Source organism: Anguilla rostrata, unplaced genomic scaffold (assembly GCF_018555375.3).
Source record: "Anguilla rostrata isolate EN2019 unplaced genomic scaffold, ASM1855537v3 scaf0981, whole genome shotgun sequence".
NCBI lineage: Eukaryota > Metazoa > Chordata > Actinopteri > Anguilliformes > Anguillidae > Anguilla > Anguilla rostrata.
The window spans coordinates 25485-48915 of record NW_026986338.1 but is presented as its reverse complement, the minus strand read 5'-3'; the positions used below and the strand labels follow the sequence as shown (position 1 = coordinate 48915).

The window sequence follows — 23431 nt, the reverse complement described above, 5'->3', positions numbered from 1 at the left end:
TCCCTTCTGACCAGCCAGTTCAGCATGTTATCATCTTATAAGTGAGAGAGCATAACACTGTCAGAATGACCTCACAGACTAAAACAGCAAGCCTGATCAACAGGTCTGTCCCAATTTTGAAGTACATAGGGTGTGTTCTGTCCTAACTTAAGCAAAAATGAAAGTGAAAATATCAGACTGAGAGTCTGTAAAATTTCAGTTGAAGTTCAATTTCAGTCCTGAGGATGAGCTTCGTTGCTGTGTGTGTTGTAATTTTTAAAGAGCCGGTTGTCCTGAAATGCAGCCACAGGTTCTGTAGAGTGTATCTGAAGCAGTACTTGAAAGGGCTCTCGAGAAAGTCCCATCTGCAGGAGAAAGGCCTCTGTGGATTCTCCTCCGGTAAACCTGGCTTTAGGAAGCACTGTGGAGTTCTACTTCAAGCAGAAGACTGAGACTCAAATTACAGACATGAGTGACACTCACTGCAGTCTCCATGGCGAGAAACTTCTACTATTCTGCGAACATGATAAAGAGCCTCTCTGTCTCGTCTGTCAGACTTCAAAAAAACACAGAAACCACTCGGTCTGTCCAGTGGAACAGGCAGCACTGGATCTGAAGGTATTCTATTTTAAGTCTATTTCATGTACTCAAGACACAATGAAACATGAGTAAAATGTCTCTAAAACATTCAGTTCTGTCACACAGCTTGTAGTCATGTAAATACATTCAGGTGAAGAGGCAGCACTGTATCTTAAAGTCTCGTTTACAACCATTAGAACATCATGTATATGACTTCAGTGTAGGGCTTTATGAATATAATGCAAGCGTGTTAATCTTGATTACATTTTGCTTGGGCCTTTACAGAGAATAAGGCCCAGACATGAACAGTGAAATACACGAGACATTTAGAAATATATAGCAATATCGCAATTAAGTACTGACAGGACAAAGAGATATCACATGACTTTAATATAATAAGGTCACTAAAACTTGCAGGTATCATTATTTGCAGGAGAGAACTGAGGAACAACCGGGAAAGTAAAATACAAATGACTGGTGGAGGACGAGCTATACATATGCGCAAAAATAGTACCAATAAGTCAAATACATTTTAGAAGTGCTTTAATATTTCTAGTCTACTATAAAAAAAAGAAAAAAAAGAAAAGAAATTACAACTTAAAGTTTTTTTAATCCTATATTCTATAAAATTTGACTGGTTTAATTGTTTGAAAATGATCACAAAAAATGTTATGCTGTGTTAGAATACTGTTTCACTAATCTTTATTTAATTTGTAGGAGGGCTGCTGTCCTGACTACTTTTGCAATGTTCTTAATAAGCTGTACTGACTTTCACTTGTATTTCAGGAGGGATTACTGTGCCATTTGTCTTTCTGAAGTGATAACTGATTCATTTTAACTCCAGGAGGAACTCAAGCCTGACTTAATCTATTAAAGAAAAACTGAAGGGGTTTACTGAGGTTGAACAAGAATGTAAGAAAACAGCTGAACACATCAAGGTGGAAATAAATTACAAATACGTTTAGGTACACAAAAATATGAAATAATTGTTTTGTTTAATGTTCTTTTTGACAGGCATAACAAACACACTGGCTGCCACACTTAAATAATAAAAAATAGTTACACTATTCAAGTTTAAAATAGTGTGTTTGAATTGCAAGTCAGGCCAGCACAGAGAGGCAGATAAAGGCAGAGTTTGAGAAGCTCCACCAGTTCCTGCAAGAGGAAGAGGAGGCCAGACTAGCTGCTCTAGGGGGAAAGGAGCAGAAAAGTCAGATAATGAAGAGAAGATGAAAACATCACAGGGCACATATCCACTCTTACAGACAAAATCGCAGCTATAGAGAAGGCCATGGACAATGAAGACACCTCCTTTTACAGGTAAGAGCTTGATTTTCTGTAATTCAGTATGCTGGTTTGTGGTTTTTCACAATATTGGCCTCGTTTCCTGATTCTGCACCAATGCAGCGGTAGCCTACTGTGACAGTGTCAAACTCAGTGTGCAGGTGTTCATAGAGATGCATCTGCTCATTTTAAAATGTCATCACATATTTTTTTTTTAAATATTTTTGAATTTTGTGAAAAATTGATGTCACCAGAAAGTCAATAGAAAACATCACGACTGCAGAGTAGGACATGTCCTGTATAATTTACAGAAGGCCTCATTTTCCCCACATAATTGTCTTTCACCATTGTGTCCTCTAAAATAGCAATGACACTGTACACTACATGCAGGCAACTGCTGAAAAGTTCAAGATGGATGAAACTGCCTGCTCACTCTCTAGATTTGCAGTCATTTGATTCAGGAGTTGCCAAAATCTTCCAGCACATGTAGCCAAATGAATGGTCAACAAAACCTGCCAGCATTTTTATACACAACTGCAGAATGCTGGATGTTCATTCTTAAGTATCTCAGAGTCACACCTGTGGAAGTTCCTGCTTTCAATATTCTTTGCATTCTTCATTTATTCAAGCATTTCCTTTATTTTGACAGTTACCTGTACATTACAGTACCTTCATTCATATGTGTTTACTGTTAAAATTACGTAACTTTTATTGCATGGCTCTTGTTTTTCACTTATTATAACATGTCTCCATAATGGTCTCTACTGAGTATGTTTATACATGTATCATCTTATTACAATTGTGTGTTATGTGTTTTCAGAGCTACAAGAACATCAGGAAGGTATGCAGACTCTGCCCTTTTGTCTAGGGTCTTAGTCTCTGTTAAGTATCTTCAAGCCCCAAATCTGGGCTTGAAGAGACTAAAACATAACTCAGGAGGTAAGAGCGGTTGTCTGGCAGTCAGAGGGTTGCCAGTTTGATCCCCTGCCCTGGGTGTGTCAACGTGTCCCTGAGCAAGTCACTAACCCCATTGCTCCCAACGAGCTGATTGGTACCTTTCATGGCAGCCTTTCACCGTTGGCTTGTGAGTGTGTGTGTGAATGGGTGAATGAGAGGCATCAATTGTAAAGCGCCTTGATAAAAGTGCTATATAAATGCAATCCACTTACCATTTAAATCTTGAGTGACTCCTGCTTGTCATTACAGGCCCCGTGCACACTGCAGGATCCAGAGCTGCTCTCAGGGGCACTGATAATGTGGCCAAACACCTGGGCAACCCGAAGTTCAGAGTCTGGGGAAGATGCTGGAGATGGTCAGTACAGTGAGTAAAGGGCAAAAGTTGAAATCATTATTTGTGAACATTTAATGAAAACGAGCTGTATGGTGTGAATGATAAACAGTACAGAATATCCAGTCTCAGTTCCTGTCAAGTTTGGGAAGATTCTGGGGCTGCACTCACACTGCTCTCAATTTAATATCAGAAAACAAGCAAGCACAGAATTAGTAGACTATTTAAAACAATTAATACTGCAGTTTGTAAGTTTGGAGAAAAATAACTAGTGTTAGGGCCCGGGCAAGGGCCGCAATAAACAAGTCCAATGTACCAAAAAACAATCCAGAACTAATCTAAATCACAAACCCAGACATTTATTAGAATAACCAACAAATAATCAAAAACTAAAACAAAGGAAAACCCACAAAGCTCAAACAAAGCAATCTTCACAAAAACTACAAACCCAAAACCACAAATCAAACCACAACAAAGAAACCCAAAGAAGATCTCTCAAAGAAGAGAACTCTACTCTACTCACTCTACTCTACTCTACTCTACTCTACTCTACTCTACTCTCTCTACTCTACACACACCACACCACACCACACCACACCACACCACACCACACCACACCACCACACCACACAGAAGATCTAAAAGAAATAACTCCCTGCCTCATACTGCAGGCTTATGTTGCCACCGGCAGGTGGAGGCAATCAAGCAATTAGGCAATCGGGCAACTACCTCACCCTGCACCACCCAGACCAGCAGGGCGGTGATGTAACACTAGATTAAAAAACAAACAAAAACATTCAACCTCCCACCTCCCCTCAGCTCCCCCTTTTAAAGCCCCTCCCATATAAGGCCTAATTCATATCAGGAACTATTAGCTGTGTGAATTACGTGCATGAATTAATTTATCGTGTCATCCATCACCGATGCCCAGCTCACATTGGCTTATATGACACCAACATTTTGCATGTTAAATCATAAACCTATTAAAATGCAACAAACACATATCTGATACATATGCCCGTACAAAACAGTATAGACTCCATTACCAAACTTTCTTATCTTCTTTTTCAGGTTTTTGCAACATATACATAGTCATTACATAGATAATAACACCTCATTAGAGACTAAACAAACAATCAATCTTGCCTTCTTTTCCAGGTGTTTGATACAAAGTTACCATTTTAAAAATGTCAGACTTAAATAGCAATTTTCATCATCCCCAGCTTCTGGTTAGGGTATGCCATAACGTATGGTTCAGGGCCATAGTTTTGCTTAACATGAATATATGTCCTTAATTTTGGTTTTAGTAATATATTATTAGACCACTTTCTTCAAAGTTTGATAAAAGCTATATTTAATCATGTTAATATTACACCGTAAGTTATTTCTGTAAATATATTTGTAAATCAACTTCCTCAAAAAAATGCATCAAGTTCTTTTGTCCATGGAGTGTTGTGTAATTTCACCCAGAATAGCTAGAACTGGAGCAAATTTATGTACCCCAAAGAAAACATTGTATGGATCTGTTCTGAATAGAATTGACGTTTTTGATTCTTTAGAGCCCCATATGCCAGCAGCATAATTCAGTACAGGGAAACACAGGCATCATAAAGTTGTGAATATGTTGAATAGCCAATATCTTTGCACACTTTCAATTATTAATCACTGAGCCTAACGCTCCTCCAGCCAAGTCGCTAGGGATTTATCCCACCTCGTGAGGTCATAAATTCATCCAGGGCAAACCCCAGGTATTTATACACATATGCATATTCTAGTGGTGATGGTCCAAAAGTGATATTTTGTGTACTTTTGCTGTACCCTTTTTCCTAAAATGCATTATCTGGTTTTACTCTAATTTATTGTATTGCATTGAATTTGTATGTTATGTGTTCATTTATTTAATTCCATGATCAAACAGGTTTCATATTTAAAGCATAAATCCTATGACTACTGTGATTTGAAATCGAAACAATGATATACAATTTCCCATGTATGTGACCTAATCTGAATAGAGTATTTGAAATGTGCCTCTTCTCACAGCCTTTTAAATATCTTTCTTCTTGATATTTCAGCTCCTGTGGTGCTGGACCCCAATACTGCACGTGTCACTCTCTCTCCTCTCTGATGATCTGACCACATGGACACACAGGTAGAGAACAAAATATCCTGACAACCCGGAGAGGTTTAACCCTGTGTGGATGTGCTGGGATCTGAGGGTTTACCTCAGGGACACACAGCTGGGAGGTGAAGGTTGGAATAAATCTGCTTGGACTATAGGAGTGGTGAAAGAGTCCATCAGTAGGAAGGAAATATAACATGTGACCCAAAGAGAGGATTTTGGGTCTTAATGCTGAGGAATGGTAATAGTACCGTGCATCTGGAGCTGCTGATCTCACAATGAGGATAAAGCCCCAGAGCATCAGAGTGCAGCTGGACCTATGACAGGGGAGGTGTCCTTCTTCGACTCCAGTGACATGTCAGTCATTTACACTTTTAAAGACACATTTACTGAGAGAGTGTTTCGTACTTCTCTCCCTATTTGAAAAAGATAAGAATGAAGGACCCTGCAATATGCCTGGTGAAAATCTCTGTGAAAGTGACTTTAAACCAGTGAAGGTGTTTGTTTTAAAATAAGAACAAAGTAGAGATGTTGTACTTGGAAAGAACTTTTTTGTTTCTAATGTGTCTCAGCATGCCTGTTGCTGACTTGGGTACAATGGGGTAGACTTGCTGGAGATGTGAATTGATCAAGTGAGGTGGTTGATTGCCTACCAGATCTAAATGGAGGCAGACATACACTCAGATAACAGTGATCATTGGTTAATGTAATCAGCCTCAGTATCCATGAATACTGATTTGCCACAGACTGAAGGAATTGCAAAGGGAGTGTTTAATAGTCTGTAAGAAGAGAGCAGACATGCATACAGAGTTAACAGTTAGCGTTGATCACCTGCAACTTCATTGCTAGATTTTGTTTTGGAAAAGGGTACAAAGTCGATGCTTGAACCACTCGTATTGTAACTGACGTGCATTGCTTTTACCTTGTTCTTTCATGTTGTACAGAGACAATTTTTGTTTATAATATAAATTGGTGTTCATCTAATCTTTTGAACTAATAATTTTACTTTACAAAGGACCACATTCCATCATACCTAAAGTATACTATAGAGGAAATTCATATTATTATATAATAATAATAATAAGAAGAAGAGAAGAAGAAGGAAGAAGAATAAATCTGAATTAATTTTGAATGTTTTGGGTTTTGTTTTGCTCTAGATCATCGGACTAAACTAAGATTTCATATTATGTTCATACTAAAGCAGATGTGCTCTTTTTAATCAGATTTTTCATTTTCCCGTTGCAGTCGAAAAACAAGTTGGCGTACAATCAGTCCTGTATCAAAGAAACACATGTAAAATAAAATTTAAAACTAATTTAAAAAAAATATGCAGATGCACTCTCCTGGCTAAATCAAATTATTTTATATCTGATTGATTTCATTCCTGGGTGGATAAGGCAGTGTACAAGCATGAAATGTATGCTTATGCTGAGCTCTAGTCAGACTGCTTGCATCAGTCTCCTGTACACTTTTCAGATTTTACTTTGTAGATGCTGTAAAGAATAAATTCACCCTGTCAGCTCCATGCTGTAGGTTTACATCTGAGCCTTCAGTAACCTCACCTGCACACCTGCCATTGGTCTCTCATTCCTTTCTTTGAATGATAGATAAATTAGGATGGTTATTAGAATAATCAACAATAATTGAATAACTGATTTACACAATTTAATTGATTTTTACAAAATGACTTTTTCTACAAGGCCAATAACAATAAAAAGTATATATTCAAACATATTCAAATATATTCAAGTATATGTTTTCCAAGAAAGGCCACCCCACACTTCAATTTAAAAAATAATAATTTAAAAATGGTGGAAACTGTTGTGGTAAAATTTACACTATTTTCTTTTTCAAGACACTATCAAAGTGATTTAGGATCAAGACGATAACTTGATATTTCATGGCAATCCATTTAAAACTACTTTTTCCTACATTCAATTGTTTTTCACTGGTAACATTAATGTTTGTCTTTTCACCGTTTTATTATGGGATTTTATATTTATTTTTTACAGTGCAACAAGGTCACCTGCAAATTGACCTGTTTACTGAACTATCTCACCAAACGATATGGGGTAGGCTGGGTTTAGCTCAAGTTAACCTGTCAGGTGGCAGGTTAGTTTCAGAGCATACGTTACCATAGCATCTGACTCCGGCTTTCTCTGATCCTCGTATTGGGAACTGATAATTCAGGATTTTCCTACATTTTGATTTAATAGATCTGGATAACTTGAGGATCTCGCTTTCTGAGCAGACCCCAGACAGCACTGCTTGTGTGCCTTTACTGAAACTGCTTTTAAATCTCGCCATCTAGTGGCATGATGGGAGATTGAAACGTGATAATAAAACTTACCGCTTTAACATGTGGCTGGTCTATATCTCATCTGCTTACTGATCATGGCCTGTCCATACTACAGAACAGTGTAACCTTTGGGACTGGCTCTGTGATGGATCAAGTGTGTTTACTGAAACTTCGGGTTGATAGCATGCAGTCTAGATTTAATGAAACTGACTTGTGTGGACTCTGCTGTCCCTTTAGTGTGTACACTCCACCAGCACTAAAATAGCTGCATTCCAGCCTCTTCAGTTATTCTTTGGGGAATAAAATAGCATCTCCATTGATATGCAGCTGTTTTTTATTTGGAATAAATGTTTCTTATTGTACATATTGCTTGGTTGCCTACTATGTCCAAAACCATGAAAAATAAAATAATTCAAGCCAGTTTATTGTTCAATTACCCACGAAGGGTAACATATAGGACCCTGAGATTTAAGTTCTTACCTACAACAACCATGCTCGCCTGGTGGACAGCAAGAAATTATCACTTTATCCAGCAGGTGAAGCCACCCTACCATATTTGCACCACTGTACCATTTTTCCTTTTTAAGTGAGTTGTCTTCCAGGCATTTATTGTAATTTTGTTTTGCTTAGCCCATCATTCATTCCAGTGACAATTATTATTATTATTTTTTATAATTTCACCTTTTGATATCTGTGGTTATTTTTTTTTCAAATTGAATAATTGAAATAATTTTAGTCTGCATTTATCCGCATTTTAAAGTTCTCCTCTCTACAGATGAAGGCCATGGGCAAGTAGCAGCTATTTCTTGTCTGGGTGTGTCTTGATTGAGATCATGATAGAGAAGCTGGGTACAGACACATGCTTCTCCAAAACTGATCTTTCTTTCTCTGCTCTTGCTTCCCGAGCGCACACGCACACAAACACACAAATACATGTAGGTAACTGAATGCATATGCGCAGACATGCACATGCAGATACACATGTACACCCACATGAGTGCACATACAGAGACACATACACACATGCAAGCATGCACAAGCATGTGCCCACGCACAGATGCATGCACAATTATAATAGCATACATGCACACATACACAAACATGCTCATGAACATGCAGATTTGCATGCATATATACATGGAGATGTAAATACACACAGGCACACACACACTTAGACAAAACAGTACATTCTATTATAGTTAAAGGGGTCTTTCTGCTGGTCCCCTTTTGTACCTCCTATGGGCTGCTGTATTTAAGTGTGTGCTTTGTTTGTATGCATGTATCTGCACACATTAATGTGGGTTCTGGCTATATTGATGATTGATAGGTTGTTTCTACATGGAAATTTTTGATTTTGTGCTTTACATTAGAGTTTTTACATTAGAGTATGCATATAGTGAGCACCATAATGTTTGGGACAAAGGCATAACATTTTTTATATTTGCTTGTAATCCACAATTTGAGATTTATAATCAAACAAAAAGTGGTTAAGGTGCATTTTCAGCTTTTATTTAAGGGTATTTATTTATTTAATACACTTTGCTTTCACCATGTAGAAATTACAGCACTATTTATTCATATTCAGTCTCCCCCATTTCAGGGCACCATAATGTTTGAGACATTTTAATGTTAAGTAAATTAAAGTAGTCCTGTTTTGTACTTGTCAGATATCATTTGCATATATAACTGCTTGAAGTTTGTGACCCATAGGCATCACCACGTACTGAGCTTGTTTCTGATTAGTCAGACAGGGTTTTTCTTCATTGTAGTGAGAATTCTTCAGTCATCAACTGTAGAGGTCATCCTTGGCCTACCATGTCCGTTACAATTACGGAGCTCACTAGTGGTCTCCTTCTTCTTAATGGTGTTCCAGACAATTCATTTTGTGTAATGTTTGGCATTTGTCTTCTTATACTCATAGTGGCTTTCTTGATTTTCATCGGCACAACTCTGGTCCTCGTGTTGACAGCCACCAATAAGAAACCCCAAGGGCAATCAAAAGCCTAGAATTAAGACTGGATACTTAAAGCTCTCTTATGCTTGTGCTACGATAGCAAATGAACACCCCGGGAATAATCAGAAACACCAGTGAAAGCGTTTGTCCCAAAACATTATGGTGCCCTGAAATCTATAAAAGTGCTGTAATTTCTACATGGTGAAACCAAATGAGCAATAATGGCCTTTCAAAAAGCTGAGAGTCTGCACTTTAACCACATGCTCTAAATGTTAACATATATGTCAATCTAGATGTGAATCAGTTTAACATTGCTAATGTCATGTAGCCTAATAAAGGCTTGAATTCCCAAACTGACACCATGTACAGAAACAGCCAGGAGCTGCATTGAAACCATTAATCTATATTCATAAAGACACACCAAGAATATGGCTGCTGGATAGTTCCATTTAGGATCATTTTGGGAAAACTCATTTTCTTTGAACTTGTTTTGTTGGATTTTTAAAGACTGGTGCTTACATCACCTATAATTGTCCTAAAAATGTTCAAAACCTTTCAGCTCTGCTTAAAGCAGGTTCATAAATCTAATTAGAGCCCTAAATTATGATTTAATGATGATCAGCTGGGAGAAAGCAGAATGGAAAATAAATATGACTGGTGCACACCTTTATGTAAGCCTTCACTCCCCAAACACACGGCCATATAGTTGCAGTTGACCATTGTGACTCACACAAATGTGTGTCACATTATGATATCAAATATGTATATTCCTGTTTAAGAACCATTTTTTCCGCCTTTAATGTCAGCCTATACTGCGTTGAATTCATGCTGTTAAAAAATAGTTTATTCCAGCTTTCACCACTAGAGGGCAAGGAGGCATTTTCTCCTTGTCAGACGGGTAGGCGTGCTGGCCAGCTCTTGCCTTTCAGGCCAGTAGAAGCGAGAGAAAAAATGGCCCAGCTAGCATTTGTCCATCTCTCTGATTCCTGCTCATTCCAGTTAGTAAGTACACGTACATGTGTTCAAGATAATTTCAGTGTGATTTTCCAGTATTCTGTTCTTTTTATTGTTGTAAAAGTAGATAAACTTTCCCCACTTGTGAAGGTGGCTATTTTACCTCCGGTCACAAACACATAGGCCTACGGGTTAATGGCAGCTAGCAGTTCAGTTTACCAACTTTGTACATTTTTAATGGATCCCCTGTGATGTTATTTGCTATCTAAGGCTCATGTCATAACGTTAAGATGTGTATTAAGCAAGTTGACAATGTATTTTCCCAGTTTTAAGCTCATTAGCTTCATGTTCATATAATCTGACTAGCCTACTCCCCCTTTCAAATGTCTTGAAACAAGCAAATTATATGTTCATGTATGAATGTGCTATATAAATAAAATTGGCCTGGGCATTTTGACTTGTACACTACTGGCTGCATCCTGTAAATCCCTCCAGAGCAGTCAGTTCAGGCACATTATCATCTGTGTATTTGGGCAAGAAGACTGACGACAACAAGCCTGATCAGCCAGTTTGTTCCAATTTTGAACGATATGGGGTGTGTTCTGTCCAAAGTTCAGCAAATCTAAAAGTGAAAATATCAGACAGAGGGACGGAGTCTGTAAAATGGAGGCTAAAGCTTTGATTCCTGAGGACGAGCTCTGTTGCTCTGTATGTTGTGATATTTTTAAAGAGCCTGTTGTCCTGAAATGCAGCCACAGCTTTTGTAGAGTGTGTCTGAAGCAGTACTGGGCAGGGAAGAGCTCTCAGAGTGTCCCATCTGCAAGAGAAATGTCTCTGTGAGGAACCTCCTATAAACCTGGCCTTAAGAATCATTGTGGAGTCCTACTTAAAGCAGAAGACTGAGAGAGAAACTACAGACAAGAGTGACGCCGCTGTAGTCTTCATGGGGAGAAATTTCTATTCTTCTGTGAACATGACAAAGAGCCTCTTTGTGTTGTCTGTCAGACTTCAAAAAACACAGAAACCACCCAGTCTGTCCAGTGGAAGAGGCCGTACTGGAACTGAAGGTATTCTATTTGAATATAATGTATTTCATGTTTTCAAGACACAATCAAATATGAGTAAAATATCAGTTCTGACGGACGGGGGTGGTATGAGGTCTTATACTGTAAATACAGTCAGTCTGGCCTCCACTTCCACTCGCAAAGGCAGCAACAGGAACAAACCTGCTGATCCGGCAAAAGCAGGAAGCACTGTATCTGAAAATGTTTACAACCATTAAAACATCATGTATATTAAACTTTCAGTGTAGGGCTTTATGAATAAAATGCAAGCATGGTTAATCTTGATTGACAGTTGTGCTTGGGGCCTTTTACAGAGAATATGGCTCCAAACATGAACACTGAAATACGCAGAGCCATTTTAGAAATATATATCAATGATATGTCAAATTAGAAGTACTGACAGGACAAATGTAGATATCACACATGAACTTTAATATAATAAAGGAAACAATCTAATAAAATTGCTGTGAAATACTCTGTTATTTGCTTGGGGAGAGAACTGAGCAACAACCAGAAGTAAAGAAATCCACAATGACTGGTGGAGACAAGAGCTATACATATGTGCAAAAAATAATTGTACCAATAAGTCAAATCAATTTTATAAGCGCATTAACATTTCTTACAGTCTACTATAAAGTATATTAAATTACAACCCAGCAAAAGTTATTTTTTAATCTTATATGCTGTAAAATTTGACTGGTTTAATTGTTTTGAAAATGCATCACATAAAATGTTATGCTGTGTTATAAGTACTGTATGTTTCACTAATCTTTACTTAATTTATAGCAGGTCTATTTTCCTGACTACTTTCCCCATGTTCTAACAAGCTGTTGTGACCTTCACTTGTATTGCAGCAGGGTTATCACTGTGCCATTTGTGTCTTTCTGTAAGTGATAACTGATTCATTTAACTCCAGGAGGAACTCAAGCCTGCACTTAATCTTATTAAAGAAAAACTGAAGAGGTTTACTGAGGTTGAACAAGAATGTAAGGAAACAGCAGAACATATCAGGGTAAGGAAAGCAATTAATACTTGCTAAGTACACAAAAATACAAAAGCAATACAGGCATAACAATCACACTGGCTGCCACCATAGGCGGTTTTTCCATAGGTCATAAGTAGGAAATTGGTTGGGGCCTCGTCCGCCAAAGGGGCCTCGTGAATTTGTTTCCTTTATGTTTTTAAATTCATAAAACTTTTTTTTTTCTTGTCACTCCAAACAAATAATAATCTGTAATAGATACAAATAAATCTGTCTGCATGTAAATGTGGGCCTATCCAATTAAATATCTATATTTGCCAATATTTATTATCACCCACATTTCACACTTAATGGACTATTCCACCTTGACCTTCCTGCATTTGCGTCTAATCAATGACGTAGAAATTCGAGTTGCCATCAGAGACAGAGAGTCATGATCTTTGTTACCACAAAGAGTTTTCACAGTGAATTTGAGAAGAGAAAGGGGAAGAAGGAAGATGCCCAGTTTAAGGAAAGTTTGCCTAAACTGACAAAATTCTTTAGTAAAACAGCCAGAGACTCCACGACAGAGGAGCAACAAGTAGAGTGAGAGCACCTATTATCGACCACCCTAACCGCTAGTGTATTTACTTCGTATTTATTAGAACGAACTGGACATTGTTACCTATTTAAATGTACGTCCTGTAAAATACACATAATAAATTGTCTAAATGTAAAAACTAACTTCATACATATACATTTAGTTAGATTTTGATATAGTAATACAGCATTATTTACTATATCAACTTTAAGACAAGCAGCACGCTTGGAATTCTCATCGCGACTCATTAAATCCAATGGCGCAGACTTTGCTTCATAATTTCAAACTGCTTTCCTAACGGTTATTTTGCATCCTGCGACTTGGGTTACAACAGTGAATATATATGGATTCTTAGACATGCTGATAGCGACCACCCTTTCTCATATTAACCTCAAATACGCAAGACAGGACACTTATACAGTACGCTAGCAAACTTGTGTCAAGTTCCATTCATTTATATGGGGTGGTCGATACACGTCCCTTAGCAACCAAAATCTAGCGCTGGACCACCTCTTACGTTTACGTTTTCCTGTCTGTCAAACAAAGTTGGTTGATAATAGGTGCTCTCACTCTAGCTGACGTTAGAACAGGTGTAACGTTAGTTGAAGAAGCTGAGCTAGCTAACGTTAGCAGCATTAGTGCTGCCTCAGCCTGTTGTGCACTCACCGCACCTACTAGAACATCTAGCGTTACTGTCTCTGCTGGTTGCGGTGAACCAGCTACAGTGTGGGAGGAAAGTGTCAGAGGCGACGCAGACAGACAGCAGCAGCCCACCACAAACCAGACACCCGCTCGGACCGGGACTTTTACCCCTAGAGAATAGTGAATGTTCAAATGCTTTACCTTTTTTTGTCTTGAAAAAATTAAAGATTATATACTTATCTTCTTCTTGCCATATTGTCTTCTTCTAACTGACTGAAGGTCATTTGAAGTTCTTCATTTAGAATTCTCATTAGGGTCTGTCCTTTAGTTCTGTGGCTTTGTTAACTGAAAAGAGCTGCCTCCAAATAGTTTTTGTTCACTAGCTATGATTGCGTTAAGCAAAATTGACAAGAGCCTCACATTGGTCTTTGCCTGGGGCCTCCAAATCCCTAAACCGCCCTGGCTGCCACACTTAAATAAGAAAACATAGTTACACTATTCAAGTTTAAAATAGTGTGTTTGAATTCCAGAGTCAGGCCCAGCACACAGAGAGGCAGATAAAGGCAGAGTTTGAGAAGCTCCACCAGTTCCTGCGAGAGGAAGAGGAGGCCAGACTAGCTGCTCTGATGGAGGAAGAGGAGCATAAGAGTCAGATAATGAAGGAGAAGATAGAAAACATCACAGGACACATCTCCACTCTTACAGACAAAATCACAGCTATAGAGAAGGCCATGGACACTGAAGACACCTCCATTTTACAGGTAGGAGCTTGATTTATTGTAATGCAGTATGGGTCTGTGGGTTATTCACAATATTTGGCCGTGTTCCCTTATTCTGCATCAATGCAGCAGTAGCCTACTGTGACAGTGTCAAACTCACGGTGCAGGTGTTCAAAGAAATGCATATGCTCATTTTAAATGTCATCAGTTTTTTTTTATTTTTTTTATTTTTGAATTTTGTTGGTGTCACCAGAAAGTCAATAGAAAACATCAGCACTGCAGAGTAGGACATGTCCTGTATAATTTACAGAAGGCCTCATTTTCCTCACATAATTGTCTTTCACCATTGTGATCTCTATAATAGCAATGACACTGCACACTACATGCAAGTAACTGCTACGAAGTTCAAGACGGATGAAACTGCCTGTTCACTCTCTAGATTTGCAGTCATTCGGAGTTGCTGAGAAATCTTCCAGCCACATGGTAGCCAAATTAATGATCAACAAACCCTGCCCAGCATTTTTATGCACAACCGTGAGAATGCTGGGATGTTCATTGCTTAATTATCTCAGGAGTCACACCTGCGTGGAAGCTCCTGCTTTCAATATTCTTTGCATCCTTCATTTATTCAAGCGTTTCCTTTATTTTGACAGTTACCTGTACATTACAGTACCTTCATTCATATGTGTTTACTGTTAAAATTACGTAACTTTTATTTGCATGGCTCTTGTTTTTCACTTATAACTTGTCTCATGATGTTCTCTACTGAGTATGTTTATACATGTATACATCTTATCACAATTGTGCTGTTATGTGTTTTTCAGAACTACAAGAACATCAGGGAAAGGTATGCAGACTCTGCCCTTTTTTCTAGTGTCTGTTTAAGTCTCTTCAAACCTCTTTGATTCAAATCTCTTTAAGTCTAGGGCGACATAACTCAGGAGGTAAGAGCGGTTGTCTGGCAGTCGGAGGGTTGCCAGTTTGATCCCCAACCCTGGGTGTGTCGACGTGTCCCTGAGCAAGACACCTAACCCCCAAATGCAGTCCATCTACCATTTAAATCTTGAGTGACTCCTGCTTGTCATTACAGAGCCCAGTGCACACTGCAGGATCCAGAGATGCTCTCAGGGGCTCTGATAGATGTGGCCAAACACCTGGGCAACCTGAAGTTCAGAGTCTGGGAGAATATGCAGATGGTGGTGCAGTACAGTGAGTATCTGGGGCAAAAGTTGAAATCACATTATTTCTGAACATTTAATGAAAACATCAAACTCAAAAACCGAGCTGTATGGTGTGAAAGATAAACATTACAGAATCATCCAGTCTCAGTTCCCGTCAGGTTTAGGAAGATTCTGGGGCTGCACTACACTGCTCTCAATTTAATATCAGAAAACAAGCAAGCACAGAATTAGTAGACCATTTAAAACTTAATTAAAACTGCAGTTTGTATGTTTGGAGAAAATAACTAGTGTTACGGCTGGCTTGAATGGCCGCAACAAACGTCCAATGTACCAAAAAACAATCCAGAAACTAATCTAAAAACACAAACTCAGACATTTATTAGAATAACCAACAAACTAATCACAAACTAAAACAAAGGAAAACCCACAAAGTTCAAACAAAACAATCTTCACAAAAACTACAAACCCAAAACCACAAATCAAACCACACACAAAAGAAACCCCAAAGAAGATCTCAAAGAAAGAACTCCCCTGCCTCATACTGCAGGGCTTATGTTGGCCACTGGCAGGTGGAGGCAATCAAGCAATTAGGCAATCAAGAAACTACCTCCTCCTGCACCACCCAGACCAGCAGAGGCAGGGGACGTAACACTAGATTAAAAAAAAAAAAACATTCAACCCCCTCCCAACCCTCCCCTCAGCTCTCCCTTCAAGCCCCTCCCTATAAGGCCTAATTCATATCAGGAACTATTAGCTGTGTGAATTACGTGCATGAATGAATTTTATCATCACACCGATACCCAGCCCACATTGGCTTATATGACACCAACATTTTACATATAACAGATCCAGAGTAAATCATAAACCTATTAAAATGCAACAAACACATATCTATTACATATCTGTTACGTCCCTCCGCCTCAGGTGGGGGCGCTGGCCGTTTGGACACGCGTGTGTCTTGTTAACGTTAATTGTGAGCACCTGTGGCGGTGCCCTTTTAAGAAGCCTGGAGTCGGCTTCTCAGGAGATGGGAGTTTTTTCTCCTCACCTCTCGACCACGGCCGGGTCTTGATTTTATCTGGTGTTTTGCCGCTATTTTAGTATTCCTTATATGTATTTAAATAAAGTTATTGGTTATTTTGGGAAACCTTGATGTCGGCATCGCTTATGTTTGCGGGGGCTTGAGAGCAACCGTAACAGCCCTGTTCAAAACAGTATAGACTCCATAAGCAAACCTTCTTATCTTCTTTTTCAGGTTTTTGCAACATACATAGTCATTACATAAATAATAACACCTCATTAGAGACTGAACAAACAGTCCATATTGCCTTCTTTTCCAGGTGTTTGATACAAAGTTAGCCATTTTAAAAATGTCAAACTTAAATAGCAATTTTTCATCATCCCCACCCCCCCAAAACACTTCAGGATTTTGTTTAGACATTTCATGGAAAATTGGTGCTCTTAGATCATCATAATTTGTACAGTACAGCATAAAGTGGGATTCATTTTCAATTTCACCCAGATCACATAACAGACATAGTCTTTTTTCTTCAACTACATCATTAGATCTGCCTACCTCAATAGCCAGAGGAAGGATACCAGTTCGTAACTGGGCAACCAGGGACCTTTGGCTTCTGGTTAGGTATGCCATAACGTATGGTTCAGGGCCACAGTTTTGCTTAACATGAATATATGTCCTTAATTTTGGTTTTAGCAATATATTATTAGACCACTTTTCTTCAAAGTTTGATAAAAGCTAATATTTAATCATGTTATATTACACCGTAAGGGATTTCTGTAAATATATTGTAAATAAACTTCCTCAAAAAATGCATCAAGTTCTTTCATCCATGGGGTGTTGTGTAATGTCACCCTGAATAGCTAGAACTGGAGCAAATGTATGTACCCCAAGAAAACATTGTATGTATCTGTTCTGAATAGAATTGGCGTTTTTGGATTCTTTAAAGCCCCATATGCCAGCAGCATAATTCAGTACAGGAGAGACACAGGCATCATAAAGTTGTGAATATGTTGAATAGCCAAGATCTTTTTTTTCAATTTATTAATCACTGAGCCTAACGCTCTCCCAGCCAAAGTCACTAGGGATTTTATCCCCACCTCGTAGGTCATAAATGCATCCAGGGCAAACCCCAGGTATTTATACACATTAGCATATTCTAGTGGTGATGGTCCAAAAGTGATATTTTGTATACTTCTTGCTGTACCCTTTTTCCTGAAATGCATTATCTGGGTTTTACTCTGATTTATTGTATTGCATTGAATTTGCTATGATAATGATATGTGTTCATTTATTTAATTTCATGATGCAAACCGATTTTGTTTTTAAAGCATAAATCACTATGACTACCGTGCATTCGAAATCAAAACAATGATATACAGTTTCCCATGTATGTGACATAATCTGAATAGAGTATTTGAAATGTGCCTCTTCTCACAGCCTTTTAAATATCTTTCTTCTTGATATTTCAGCTCCTGTGGTGCTGGACCCCAATACTGTACGTGCCACTCTCTCTCTCTCTGATGATCTGACCACTGTGAGTGACTCAGGTACAGGGCAGAAATGTCCTGACAACCCAGAGAGGTTTATATTCTATGTGTGTGTGCTGGGATCTGAGGGGTTTACCTCAGGGACACACAGCTGGGAGGTGAAGGTTGGGAATAAATTAGGCTGGGATATAGGAGTGGCAAAAGAGTCCATCACTAGGAAGGGAAGTATAACATACAGCCCAGAGAGTGGATTCTGGGTCTTAATGCTGAGGAATGGTGATAAGTACAGTGCATCTGGAGCTCCTGGCCTCACACTGAAGAGGAAGCCCCAGAGCATCAGAGTGCAGCTGGACTATGACAGGGGGGAGGTGTCCTTCTTCGACTCCAGTGACATGTCACTCATCTACACTTTTAAAGACACATTTACTGAGAGAGTGTTCCCATTCTTCTCTCCCTGTTTGAAAAAGGATAAGAATGAAGGACCCCTGCAAATATGCCCAGTGAAAATCTCTGTGAAAGTGATGTAAAACCAGTGAAGGTATTTGTTTTAAAAAAAAGAACAAAGTAGAGATGTTGTTCTTGGAAAGAACTTTCGTTGTTTCTAATGTGCCTCAGCATGCCTGGTTGCTGATTTGGGTACTCTGGGGTAGACTTGCTGGAGATGTGAATTGATGAAGATGAGGTGGTTGATGGCCTACCAAAACAAAATGGGAGGCAGACATACACTCAAATACAAGTGATCATTTGGTTAATGTAATCAGCCTCAGTATGCATGAATACTGATTTGGGACAGACCAGAGGAAGTGCAAAGGGGGATGTTTAATAGTCTGTCAGAAGAGAGCAGACATGCATACAGAGGTAACAGTTGAACAGTTGAACTGCTTGATTTCCTGCAACTTCATTGCTAGATTTTGTTCTGGAAAAGGGGTACAAATCTGGTGCTTGAACAATACTGTATTGTGTCTTACCTGCAATGCTTTTACCTCATATCTTTCATGCTGTACAGGAGACAATTTTTGTTTATTAATGTAAATTGGTATTGATCTAAACTTTTGAACTAATAATTTACTTTGCAAAGGACCAAATTCCATCATACCTAAAGAATACTATAGAATAAATACATTTATTATTATTATTATTATTATTATTATTATTATTATTATTATAATTAATTCATTCATTTATTGGGTTTTGTTTTGATCTAGCTAATAGGACAAATCATTTCATATAATGTTTATACATAAATTATAGATTCAGATACAGATTCTTCTGGTTTTATCAAATTCTTTTATAACTGATTTATTTAATTCCTGGGTGGATAAGGGAGTGTACAAGCTTGAAATGTTTGCGTATCGTGAGCTCTAGTCAGATTGATTGCATCAGTTTCCTGTGCTCTCCAGATTTTACTTTACAGATGCAGTGAAGAATAAATTCACCCTGTCAGCTCCATGCTGTAGGATTTACATCTGAGCCATCAGTAACCTCCTCTGCACAACTGCCATTGGTTTCTCATTCCCTTTTCTTGAATGACAGCTATTATACAACAGTTATTAGAATAATCAACCATAATTAAATAACTGATTTACACAATTTAATTGAATTTACATGAATAACTTTTTCTATAAGGCAATAACAATAAAAAATACACTTTATTTGGTACACCTATTCAACTGCACGCTAACACAAGTATCTAATCAGCCAATCACGTGGCAGCAACTCAATGCATTTAGGCATGTAGACATGGTCAAGGCAATCTGTTCAAGTTCAAACCAAGCATTAGAATGGGGACGCCACAGCCTACCTGAGTATTGTTGCTGACCATGTCCATCCCTTTATGACCACAGCATACCCATGTTTAAATGGGTACTTCCAGCAGGATAACGTGCCATGTCACAAAGCTCAAATCATCTCAATCTGGTTTTTTGAACATGACAATGAGTTCACTGTACTCACATGGCCTCCACAGTCACCAGATCTTAATCCAATAGAGCACCTTTGGGATGTGGTGGAACGGGAGATTGGCATCGTGGATGTGCAGCCGACAAATCTGCAGCAACTGCGTGATGCTATCATGTTAATATGGACCAAAATCTCTGAGGAATGTTTCCAGCGCCTTGTTGAATCTATGCCACGAGAATTAAAGCAGTTCTGAAGGCAAAATGGGGTCCAACCCAGTGAGTGTACGTATTCAAACAGAACCCCATATTACTCCCTATATTTTCAGATTTGTCCATTATTCTACTGTTGTGGTTCACTGAAACGAATAAAATGAATATAGTTTTACACATCAATATTAGTAAAAATACAACACAACCTAGTTAATTAACCCTCTAAAACCTCATGTTTCCAATGTCCCTCATTGTGGTTCTGTGCTCACTCCACTCCAGAATATTTGATAATAATATGATTAAGAATCAATTAAGATTAATTGATGAATTAACATATTCATCAGCAGGGCAAGCCACACTGTAAAAAGTACAGAATACTAAAAATTTCAAGCCAATTTATTTCACTAAATGTTTTAGTTTTGAGCAGAATTTAGATTTTTAAACTTTATGGTCAATTTATGCTATTGAACAACAATTATTATAAAACCTTAAAACCTGCCTTTAAATTTTCAGTATTTTAGCTTTTTTGACAGTGCATAATATAAAAGAAACAAATGTATAACAGTCAAAAACAGCACGCCATAATTAGGTGAAAAACAGGTTGGTGCTTTTGCCAAAAAAAAAAGAACATGGCAGTTGTTGATGTCGAAGTTTCACTTAATTTTGTCCACCCCTGTATGTTCTTGCTTATTTTTTTACCCCACAAACACCTTTATTTTTACATTGGTTCTGTGTAAAATGATTAGTCTCATAAACATGGTTTTGTATTTGAATGAAGTAATAAAAAGTAATCGAATCTCGGCTTGGGCCTTTCTCTGTGGAGTTGCATGTCCTCTCCATGTCTGCGTGGATTTCCTCTGGGTACTCCGGTTTCTTTCCACAGTCCAAAGACTATGCAGGTAGGCTAATTGGAGATGCCAAATACACGCACGCACCCACGACCACACACAGACACACACACACACCCACGCCCACAGCACAGCACCAGTTATCCCACTGTGGACTGAGCAGGACAGAGCGCACTCGCGCTTGACAGCGTTACTCAGTCCACGTCCCTCACTCGGGCGGGGCTCCGCCCCCGCTCGCCTCCTGCCTAGCCCGGGGCTCATGGCTCCACTCCAGGTTTCAGGTTTCCTTCTCCTCCCACTCAGGTTTTCCCCAACAGCCACCACCATTCCTCTCCTCATGGTTCCAGGTTCGCAGTCCCCACCGCCACGCACACACCTCACTCACGTAAAAAGAAATCCCCCACAGGATTACTCCCAGAAGAAAATAACAAATGAAAAAGTTAAATGAAAAAAAACTACATAGGCGGAGTTTGAGGGTGTGTCCCACGTTAGACTGGTTAGAAGTGCATTCAGGATATAACTTTATCCTTTTTCCATGGTTTTCACTCATAAAAGAATGAATATGAAATGCAGTTCTTCAGGGAATATTGAATGTTGAATTGAACTACCAGCGAGATCAATAAAAAAAATTTAAAAAAATTATTTCAGAGAATACTTAACCCTTGTTTTGTCCTCAGAGTGAAACATGCACTATCCTGAGTTTTGGTAGTAGTGAAAACCACAGAAATAGTTTTTTTTTGGCATGAAACTGCAGAGACTTTCTGGAATGTCCCTACCAGTAGAAAGAAGTTAAACATTCCCCTTTTCTATATTTCGATAAAATGAGTTCACCATCAAGGTACACAGATTGTCTTAAGAAGTATTTTTAAACCTACAGTCATGAAATCATAAGTCATAATCCAAGTCAAATGTCACACATCTATTATAACCAAAAAATCTATTATGATGTGTGTTTTGTAGTAAACAATTGAAGTGAAAACTAAAGAAATACAGTCTCTGGACTGTAAAGAAGGAAAACAGTTATTCACCGATTATTCACCAACAGTTATCCATCGATGAGCGTCAGGTTGTTTCTACATGAAAAACATTGATTTAGGGTTTAAAATTCAATTAAGAGAACAATGTTCTTATGTACAATGTACAATAGGGTCATTATCCAGTTGGAGTGGCATTTGGGGTGGATAAAAATTTAAAAATCAGTTTCATTAATCCCAAAAGCAAAGTACTTTAATGTGTCTTTCAATATCTTCTATTAACAGATTTACAAGATAAAGAGCTTAATTCCAAATATATTTAAATATATTTTATTTTAAAATGCAAGACTTTTGTCATTTTGTCACTGGTGTTATCACATTATCAAATCTTTATTTAGTCATAAAACAGCATTTTTTTTAAATAAAATTTGAATGTGTCTACATTTAATGAATGACTGAATTTGAAATATTTAGTTATCAATGCTCATTTAATAAAAACATATTACAAGAATACAGTAATATAGAGCTCTGTATGAATTTCTAAGGTGTGACCATGTCATACTTAGTAAAAAATTAAGAAGTCTTTGTAGAGTAAACATGAAAATTGAACAATGATGGTTTCAAAACAGTACAAAAACAGATCATGTCAACATTTCAAGTGAGATACTTTCCATTAAGATCATATTCCATCAAAAAAAACAATGTTGTCTGAACAGACTTATATAACACCTGTGAGACTGTGTAATAACAGTGATGGAACAAGTGATATAATTGAATGAAACAGTCTCCTCTCCTTTCCCTTCCTCTCCTCTCATTTAATTCCCCCTCCTTTCCTCTCCTCTCCTCTCTTTTCATTTCCCCTCCTCTTCTCTCCTCTCCTCCTCTCATTTCATTTCCCTTCCTCCTCTCCTTTCCCCTCTCCTCCTCTCCTCTCCCCTCCTGTCCTTTCCCCTCCTCTGCTCTCCCTTCCTCTCCTCTCATTTCAATTCCGCTCCCCTCCTCTCCTCTCCTCTCTTCTCCCCTTCTCTAAATTATATAAGGATATGGCAAGGCTGTCTTCAATTCAGAACAGAGAAGACGGGTTAGTGGGGTTTCGCACCTCCAAATAGACTAGAACATCCAGCACTATCTGAACAGATCTCTTGTTGACAGGGACTGGCTCTGGGATAAGGCAAACAATGTGTTCATCTCTATACCAGCTGACATCTTCTCTTGGGCTGGGCCAGAAGAATTTGTTGATGCCATTTCTGCACATAAATTTAACCTTGACATTATGCTCTTGCACTTCAAGGATGATGCCTGGATAAGGATCTGCATCGTAGTTGACAACACACCACTGGCCAATGTGCTCTGTGTCAATTACCTCAGG

At 38.4% G+C, this 23431-nt stretch overlaps 1 protein-coding gene across 2 annotated transcripts in view; it reads left to right on the top strand.

The window, feature by feature from the left end:
* Positions 1 to 237: 237 nt before the first annotated feature.
* Positions 238 to 23431, top strand: part of LOC135246938 (zinc-binding protein A33-like) — a 31948-nt gene continuing 8754 nt past the window's right edge. Inside the window, exons 1-6 of one of the 2 annotated variants that reach the window (XM_064320209.1) lie at positions 240 to 597; positions 12437 to 12532; positions 14255 to 14485; positions 15268 to 15290; positions 15534 to 15652; positions 18115 to 19267. In XM_064320209.1, the coding sequence (XP_064176279.1) occupies positions 448 to 597; positions 12437 to 12532; positions 14255 to 14485; positions 15268 to 15290; positions 15534 to 15652; positions 18115 to 18659 (1164 nt within the window). In that variant the 5' untranslated portion in view covers positions 240 to 447 and the 3' untranslated portion in view covers positions 18660 to 19267. Of the gene's footprint in view, positions 598 to 12436; positions 12533 to 14254; positions 14486 to 15267; positions 15291 to 15533; positions 15653 to 18114; positions 19268 to 23431 lie in introns of those variants that run through there. The other variant, XM_064320208.1, reaches the window with a different exon arrangement.